At 33.9% G+C, this 8,292-nt stretch overlaps 1 protein-coding gene across 1 annotated transcript; it reads left to right on the top strand.

Annotated features, from left to right (window-relative positions):
- Positions 1–3,063: 3,063 nt before the first annotated feature.
- Positions 3,064–8,001, top strand: LOC107776226 (homeobox-leucine zipper protein HDG12-like). The gene is made up of 10 exons (XM_016596096.2): positions 3,064–3,758; positions 4,096–4,213; positions 4,316–4,504; positions 4,595–5,071; positions 5,198–5,299; positions 5,394–5,606; positions 5,695–5,875; positions 6,200–6,468; positions 6,779–6,868; positions 6,968–8,001. Exons 1-10 carry the CDS (start codon positions 3,646–3,648, stop codon positions 7,367–7,369), a joined length of 2,154 nt encoding a protein of 717 aa, XP_016451582.1. The 5' UTR covers positions 3,064–3,645; the 3' UTR covers positions 7,370–8,001.
- Positions 8,002–8,292: the final 291 nt, after the last annotated feature.

The raw sequence follows: 8,292 nt of genomic DNA on the forward strand, positions 1-8,292 counted from the left end.
AATGGAGAAAACGGGGCTGTAACTCATGAAACGACAGGCTACTCATAAGTTCGAATTTACAGTATCAATTATTGTTCATGAGTTGGCCTCTGCATACTCACGTATAACTAAGTAAAAAAATTTGCAGAATGGGAATAGTACTTATATTAAGAGACAACGCAGAACTACAATTTTATGGATTCATAAATTTAGAATGACAACTTTTAGTATTAATAGCTGTATTTTAAATTTAATATGTATATATATTTAATAAACTTTTTAACATAAAAATGTACTGTTTAAATAAAAGTTATTGGGTTCAGCCGAACCCGTATCTAGATTTCTATTTCTACCTTACTTATATTGGTTATTGAAGGGCGATAAAAAAGTAGGAGTATACAATTTTCCTGAAGCTACAAAATGAAGATTTAAGAAAAGTATGAAGTTTTTAAATAAAATTTGAAAGGGAGAAGTGTTCAAATTTGGGCCGGTCGCCACCCCTTACAAATTGGTTTATGGTAAAACAATCTTTTTGTACTTGAAATTTTAATGAAGTCACAGATAGAACCTTGACAATTTTGCTTATTGACTCAGCCTTGTAATTTGCTTATCGACTAATAGCCCGTTTGGTCAAGCTGCAAAAATCAGCTTATTTTGAGAAGTGTTTTTTTTTTCAAAAGTGCTTTTGGTGAGAAGCAGTTTGTATTTGACCAATTAGTTTGAAAAGCGCTTCTGAGCAGCAATTAGTGTTTGACCAAGCTTTAAAAAACTGCTTCTAAGTGTATTTTTTTCAAAAGTACTTCTTAAAAAAGTGCTTTTGGAGAGAAGCTACTTTTTTTCTGCTTCTCCAAAATTGTTTCCGCTTCTCCTCAAAAGCACTTTTTTTCCTTCCAAAAGCTTGGCCAAACACCTCGATTTTTGGCCAAAAATATTTTTGATAAATAAAAAAAAGCACTTTTGACCAAAAAGAAACTTGACCAAACAGGCTATAAGTTCTGAAAATTAGTACTTAGCCAGAAACCATTCTTACGAATCAATTCTAGGCTTGCTCGCATAATTAATCCGTCGGTTACAACAGCAACGCACGCGGAGTTTTCCTGTAGTGTGCGAGTCGGTTGTAGGTAAGTAGCAGCACTAATTTTCGTACGAACAAAAAATGTAGTGAGATTGTCGAAATCCTTCGACTCTTAATAATGTTATTGAATTTAATTAAGTTCTGAAAATAGAAAAATCTCGTGATAGAGAGCTTGTTCCTACTTTACTGGGCCTATCCTACCTGAATTCAAATCAATTAAGATAATAGTTTGGAATATCAAATGTCTGAGGGGTCGTTTGGTTTATGGGATATGAAAAATAATCCTAAAATAAAATATGAGATTATTTAATTCTGTGTTTGGTTGAATTTTTATTTTTTTAGAAGTAATCTCGGATTAGTTATATCATAATTTTAATTTATTTTTATATATATTTATGTGGGATAATAATACCGAGAGAGCTAATTCAAGAATAAAAATCAATCAAATAATAAAATACCCTTTTCCATAACTATTCTTCTAGAGTCCTTTAAGAAGAACAAGGTTAAAATTTGAAATAATACTTTATTCAAGTTTATTTATTGTAAAATTAGACCTTACTCCCTCTGTTATACTAAAAATAAATTTTTCTTTTTACTTGTCTACTTTAGCAAATAAAGAAAAATTTATTATTTTCTTCCAATATATATTACCATTGTATTAAGTACCACATTCCCTAAATTGTTGGAGTTACATCTTTAATAACCATCAACAAGGGTAATTGGTAAAATAGATCCTTAATAAATAACTTTTTGAGTGGCATGTGTAGTCAATGAAGGACGTCTAATAAAAGAGAATGGAGAGAGCTGTTTATATTGTATCCCGAACTAATACTTACTTAAAAAAATATACTCACTATATAATTCTATCATTTTTTTTAACTCTTGTATTATTATCATAACGTTATAATTTTGGTATAACTTGTTTGGTAATATAATTAAACAACTCCTGAGGGGTAGGGGTGCACATGTGTCGGATTGATTTGGATTTTTTAATTACCAAACCAAACCAATAGTTTCGGGTTTTTAAATATATAAACCAAATTAAATCAACAAAGTCGAGGTTTTTCAATCTCGTTTTTTCTTGGATTTTTCGATTTTTTTTCCGAATTTTTGTGTTTTTTTCGGTAAAGTCTTCATAACACAAAATATGTAACTTATGCTCTAAATATTTCTTTAGTCCTGGTAGGATACAACTATATAATATATATTTTCAAGAAAATAATACAATAATTTGAGATGAGTCATAACATTGTACTAAGTATTCAATAACAAAGATAATAAAATCGAATAAAACAACTATGACTAATTAATAATCCATAATAAAAATGAACATAATCTAAAAATACTATATAAGTCACGCTAAATAACTACATCTAATAATTACTATTAATTACATGACTAAGACTAAAGAAAATTATAAACTAAGTTATACATTTTCGTTACAAAACTAATGTAAAACTAAAAATAGATATCAAACACTATTGTCATTTCTAGCATTGAATTGAATTTATTTTGTTAGCATTAGTATTGATTTGAACTTTATTTGAGTTACTATTTTTATGGACTATAAACCCTATTGGACCATTAAAGAATGTTAAGTTCAATCTTGAAATAATACACTAAAAGATAAAAACTGTGAAAAAACTTAAGAAATATTTATAAATTACAGTATAATAAATATTTAAATGTATAAAATATTTTAAAAAATTGTACAATATAATATCGTGTTGGTTTAATTTCGTTTTGACTTTTTTTTAGTTAAAACCAAATCAAACCAATTATGATCGTTTTTTATTTCAATACCAAACCAAATTAAATCAAACCACATCAATTTTTTTTTCCGATTTAACTCGGATTATCGATTTAGTGTGATTTATCATTTTCTTCTACCCCTAAAAAAAAGTGTTGGGTGCTGTATTTTTATTAGGGTACTCCCGTTAGTATTTATGCATTTGACTTCCCTCTCTCTTGCTATATTAATTCTTCCTTCCCTCTCTCCCACATTTTCCAATCCCGTCTTAATTACTTCCCACCTTCCCCTCCATCTCTCTCAGAGATTTATTCTCTCCATCCGTTTTTTTTCTAATTTTCTCCACCAAATCCTCTCTCTGAAATCATGCTCATTATATTGTAGAACTATATATGTATCTCTCATTTTCCGTCCGTTACTTATTCCAACATTCTCCCGTTTTCTTAGCTACAACGCATGAACTTAACCATAAGTCTTGCCTCTTACTATGCTACATATACTATCTTTGATATTTCCTTTTCATATTCCACTCTTTAATTCCTTTATATACAATATCTTCATCATTATCCATTCTTGTTGGTTTTCTTATTAGATCATATCCTTCTTCCTGTACATACTAGTAAATCTTACCACTTCCACCTCATTATTTTCTATTTAGTTCTTAGTACTCGCTTCTCATTACACGTCTTTACTCGTGTGATTACTAAAAACCATTTATACGACGGGAATAAGTACTGAATTTCATTTCAAGTACAATATAACAAGGACTACTACTACTACTACACGACCGAGTTATTATTTTATCCAAGGTTTTATTGATTTCTCCCAGTAAAGATCATCAATGGAATACGGCGGTGTTACCTCCAGCAGCGGCGGCGGCGATGCCTCTGAAACTCACCGGAAAAAGAAACGTTTCCATCGGCACACAGCTCATCAAATTCAAAGGCTTGAAGCGTAAGATACTGCAATTTCAGAACCACAAAACCATTCATTTTGCATTTCTCACTTCTCCTTTTGAATATTATCGGAAAAATGATTTTGATTTGTATACGCTTAAGTGTGAAAATCTAATAGTATTTTAACTAGTTGTAGCCAGTAACCAGTTAGCTACTTCCACTTTTAGTGACAGTTATATTTTGTCATTCTACATAATTAAGTTAAAATCTAGAGGAAAAATACAGTCTTGATGTGGGTGTGCTTTAATTCATTTCCTTTAGTACTTAATTAATTAGTACTACGTGCTAGTTTTTTGGTTTGAATAATAATGAAGTTTGGTGTTTGTACTTTCTAGCGTGTTCAAAGAATGTCCTCATCCAGACGAGAAGAGCAGATTGCAGTTAAGCAGGGATTTGGGCTTGGCTCCTCGCCAGATAAAGTTTTGGTTCCAAAATAGAAGGACTCAATTGAAGGTGAAACATCTTTTTATCTGATTTGTAATTTGTTTGAAAGTAGTACTCTACAATATTAACAAAGATAGCCTTCTTTGTGTTAAATTTGTTTTTGAATTTTAGAGTCAACATGAGCGAGCAGATAACTGTGCGCTAAGAGCAGAAAATGATAGAATTCGTTGTGAAAACATAGCAATAAGGGAAGCCATCAAGAATGTGATATGTCCATCTTGTGGAGGCCCTCCAGTTACTGAAGACTCTTATTTTGATGAACAAAAATTGAGAATGGAAAATATGCAACTAAAAGAAGAGGTCTATGTTCACTCATTTTATCTAATTTCTTGTCCAAATCTGTTTATTGCCCTTTTTCTTTATCTTATTTCCTTTTCTTGGCATCTGCAGCTTGACAAAATTTCAAGCATTGCTGCTAAATATATAGGGAGGCCTATTTCACAACTGCCACCAGTACAGCCTATTCATCTGTCCTCACTAAACTTAATGTCCATGTCTAGTTTTGGAGGCATTGGACTAACTGGCCCGTCCCTTGATCTCGATCTTCTCCCAGGAAGTTCAATGAGTAGTACTATTCCAAGTTTACCATTTCCTACATTGAACATTTCAGACATGGATAAGTCACTTATGGCTGATATTGCTGGCAATTCCATGGAGGAATTGATTAGATTGTTGCAAACCAATGAACCTTTGTGGACAAAGTCCACAACTGATGGCAGAGACGTACTTGAACTTGATAGTTATAACCAAATCTTTCCGAGGGCTAACAGTTCGTTGAAAAACTCAAATGTTCGCGTTGAGGCTTCCAGGGATTCAGGTGTTGTGATCATGAATGGTTTAGCATTAGTCAATATGTTTATGGATGCGGTTAGTTTATCTTCTCTCTCTCTAGTTCTCCTTTTTGGATTTTGAATTTATACTCTTAGTATATCGAAGTTAAACCAATCTCATATTTATCGTTGTTTTCCTTCTTTTGTTGTTGTAATTTTGTAGAACAAGTGGGTGGAATTCTTTCCTACGATTGTTTCAAAGGCAAGAATAATTGAAGTAATATCATGTGGTGTAATGGGCGGCCGAAGTAGTACATTACAATTGGTAAAGAAGATATACTTGTTTTTTACTTGAAATCATGTTCATATTCCTATTTTTTTTTTCAAGAGGCTGAAACACTCTATCTGGCTACATGCAGATGTATGAAGAAATGCAAGTGCTTTCACCTTTGGTCCCGACACGACAGTCGTTTTTCCTTAGGCTTTGCCAGCAGATTGATCAAGGTTCATGGGCAATTGTTGATGTTTCCTATGATATTATTCAAGAAAATCAGTATCCTTCCTCTTCATGTATGGTTCATAGGCTCCCATCTGGATGCTTGATACAAGACATGCCCAATGGTTATTCCAAGGTTGTCTCTACTATCATAATTTTTGTGATTGAGTTTTATCTTTCCATTTTAGTACTACATCTAATTGGTTAATTCTACTGTGGAATAGGTTACATGGGTGGAACACGTAGAAGTTGAAGAGAAAGGTTTAATTCATAAGCTATATAGAGATCTTATACATAGTGGCATGGCATTTGGAGCAGAGAGATGGCTTGGTTCTCTTCAAAGATTGTGTGAGAGATATGCTTGTCTAATGGTTAGCGGCAAGTCTTCCCGTGAACTTGGAGGAGGTATTATGAATCGTACATGTGCTTTTATGTTCCTTATTTCAATGTACGAGTTCAAGAAACCACAAGTAATACTTAAATTAGTTGAAGTCGGATATATGAGTCTTTGTATCAGTTTAAGTCTATTCAGGCCTAAACCCCTGACTAACTCTAGAATTCATCCACCTTAGACTAGTTTACTCTATCCGTCAACCTATGGCAACCGTCCTCTTTTATTTAGACTCGGGGCATCTATGTTTTCTGAAGCTCGCCGAGATGGAATTTCTTATTAATGTACTAAGAAAAATGTAGTAAGAAAAAATAATGTGCTTGATGTAATGGTTGCAGTGATTCCATCACCAGAAGGAAAAAAGAGCATGATGAAATTGGCTCAAAGAATGGTGAGCAATTTCTGTGCCAGCATCAACCCGTCCAATGGACACCAATGGAACGCCATTTCCGGATTGGATGAATTTGAAGTCAGAGCCACCCTTCAGAAGAGCACTGACCCCGGCCAGCCCAATGGCATAATCATCAGTGCAGCTTCCACCATTTGGCTCCCGGTTCCTTCACAACATGTCTTCAATTTCCTCAGGGATGAAAGGACGCGACCTCAGGTGTGGATATATTTACTAAGCTCCTAGAAGTTGAACGGAAACCATTATTCATTTTTTTTGAAGTACATTGTAGATTTTTTCGAAGGAAAAAGTAGAAAATGGAATGACTTCCTTGCCACTAGAATTCTGCACCATGCATGTGTTATTAATTAGAAGTTTAAATTAGTATAAAAAATTGATTTACTAAATTAACTACATCTATCTTGATTTCTTGGTGCAATAATAACTACACCTGCATAAGTACATTTTCTTGGTACATATTCGTTCTTTTGAGGATTCATCAGTTTGGTATTCTTTTTCCTTGACACAGTGGGATGTTCTATCCAACCAAAATCCAGTACAAGAGGTAGCTCACATTGCAAATGGCTCTCACCCAGGGAACTGTATTTCTGTGCTCAGGGTAATTTCCAAAATCCATCCTATATATAACAAATAATGAAATGATTTGGTTTCCTCCTTTTTATTTTTATTTATTTTTCCTCTTTAAATTACAATGCAGGCCTATAATACTAGCCAGAATAACATGTTGATACTTCAAGAAAGTTGCATAGACTCATCAGGTTCACTAGTAATCTACAGCCCTGTGGATTTACCATCCATCAATATGGCAATGAGTGGTGAAGACACCACTTACATCCCATTGCTCCCTTCCGGTTTTACCATATCGCCGGACGGACGACAAGGCCGAAGGTCCAACGAGGCATCGTGCAGCAGCACAAATAATGGTACAATGGGAGACAATGGGTCAGAGGGGTCACTTGTTACAGTTGTGTTCCAGATTTTGGTGAGCAGTTTGTCATCATCAGCCAAAATGAGCCCAGAATCAGTAAACACAGTTAATAACCTTATAGGCAACACTATCCACCAAATTAAAGCTGCCTTGAATTGCTCCGCTTCCTGATCCATTTTGAATTTAATTCAGCTGCTTCTGCTTCTGCTTCTGCTGCTGCATTTTGTTTTCCCCCTCTTCACTGCCACCTTTTAATTACATAGTACAGATGAGAAGTTAGCTCATGAATTCAATGAAGAGATCTATTTGGAGTTAGTTGAGAATTATCAATGCTATGCTTCTTCATCAATAGCCTGGAGCTGACACAATGCTTAATACATCCATATGCTGCTGCTTACTGCTCCTGCCAAAAGCTTTATTACAGTTTTACAGCTCATACTCTTTCATTTTTTTTGTTTTTACTTTCTTTTTCAGCGGCTGTGTCCGAGCCAACTTGGGCGCACCACCATTATTTCACTAGTTACTGAGCATAAGCTCCATTAGCATAAGCTCCATTCGGACACCACAATTTTTTTATTCCCAATTCTTGGTTTTCTTGAACCTCCATTCTGCTTAAAAGAGGGAGTCAAGAACGCACCATACTTTTCTTTCTCTCACAAATCACATTCCTTTCTAAGAAAATTTCTTGGGTAGAAAGTGCCTCTGATTGTATTCTGTTCAGGCAAGAAAACTGTATGGTTCGGGTATTGACTTCTATGCATTAACTTACTTTCATCAATCTAATGGATTTGATTTTTCTGTAAGATAGAGTTTAATTACATTCTCATCTGTCTATTTCTCTCTATCCATATTTGTATATTTCTTACATTTATTCAAATTGTGGTCCAATGTGTGAGGAAAAAAGGACAGCCATGGGCCACTGAGGTGGGGGCCGAAACAACGACCCATTGGAGAAAGCTTGTTTGCAAATTCTGTCAACTGTTCTAATTAGATTTATGTTGAGAAATAGTACTGTACGTACCAAGATCTAATGTACAACCCCGTCTTATTGATGTACAAATAATGTTACATCATCTTTCATACATAATTAGCAA

This window comes from Nicotiana tabacum, chromosome 8 (assembly GCF_000715075.1).
Source record: "Nicotiana tabacum cultivar K326 chromosome 8, ASM71507v2, whole genome shotgun sequence".
In the NCBI taxonomy this organism is placed as follows: domain Eukaryota; kingdom Viridiplantae; phylum Streptophyta; class Magnoliopsida; order Solanales; family Solanaceae; genus Nicotiana; species Nicotiana tabacum.

Bases quoted from the DNA above. Each gene is read 5' to 3' on its own strand.
- LOC107776226 (XM_016596096.2), top strand. From the start codon at position 3,646: ATGGAATACGGCGGTGTTACCTCCAGCAGCGGCGGCGGCGATGCCTCT. The intron at 5,876-6,199 runs GTATTATGAATC...TAATGGTTGCAG, and splicing joins TTCCCGTGAACTTGGAGGAG to TGATTCCATCACCAGAAGGA. The intron at 6,869-6,967 runs GTAATTTCCAAA...ATTACAATGCAG, and splicing joins ACTGTATTTCTGTGCTCAGG to GCCTATAATACTAGCCAGAA.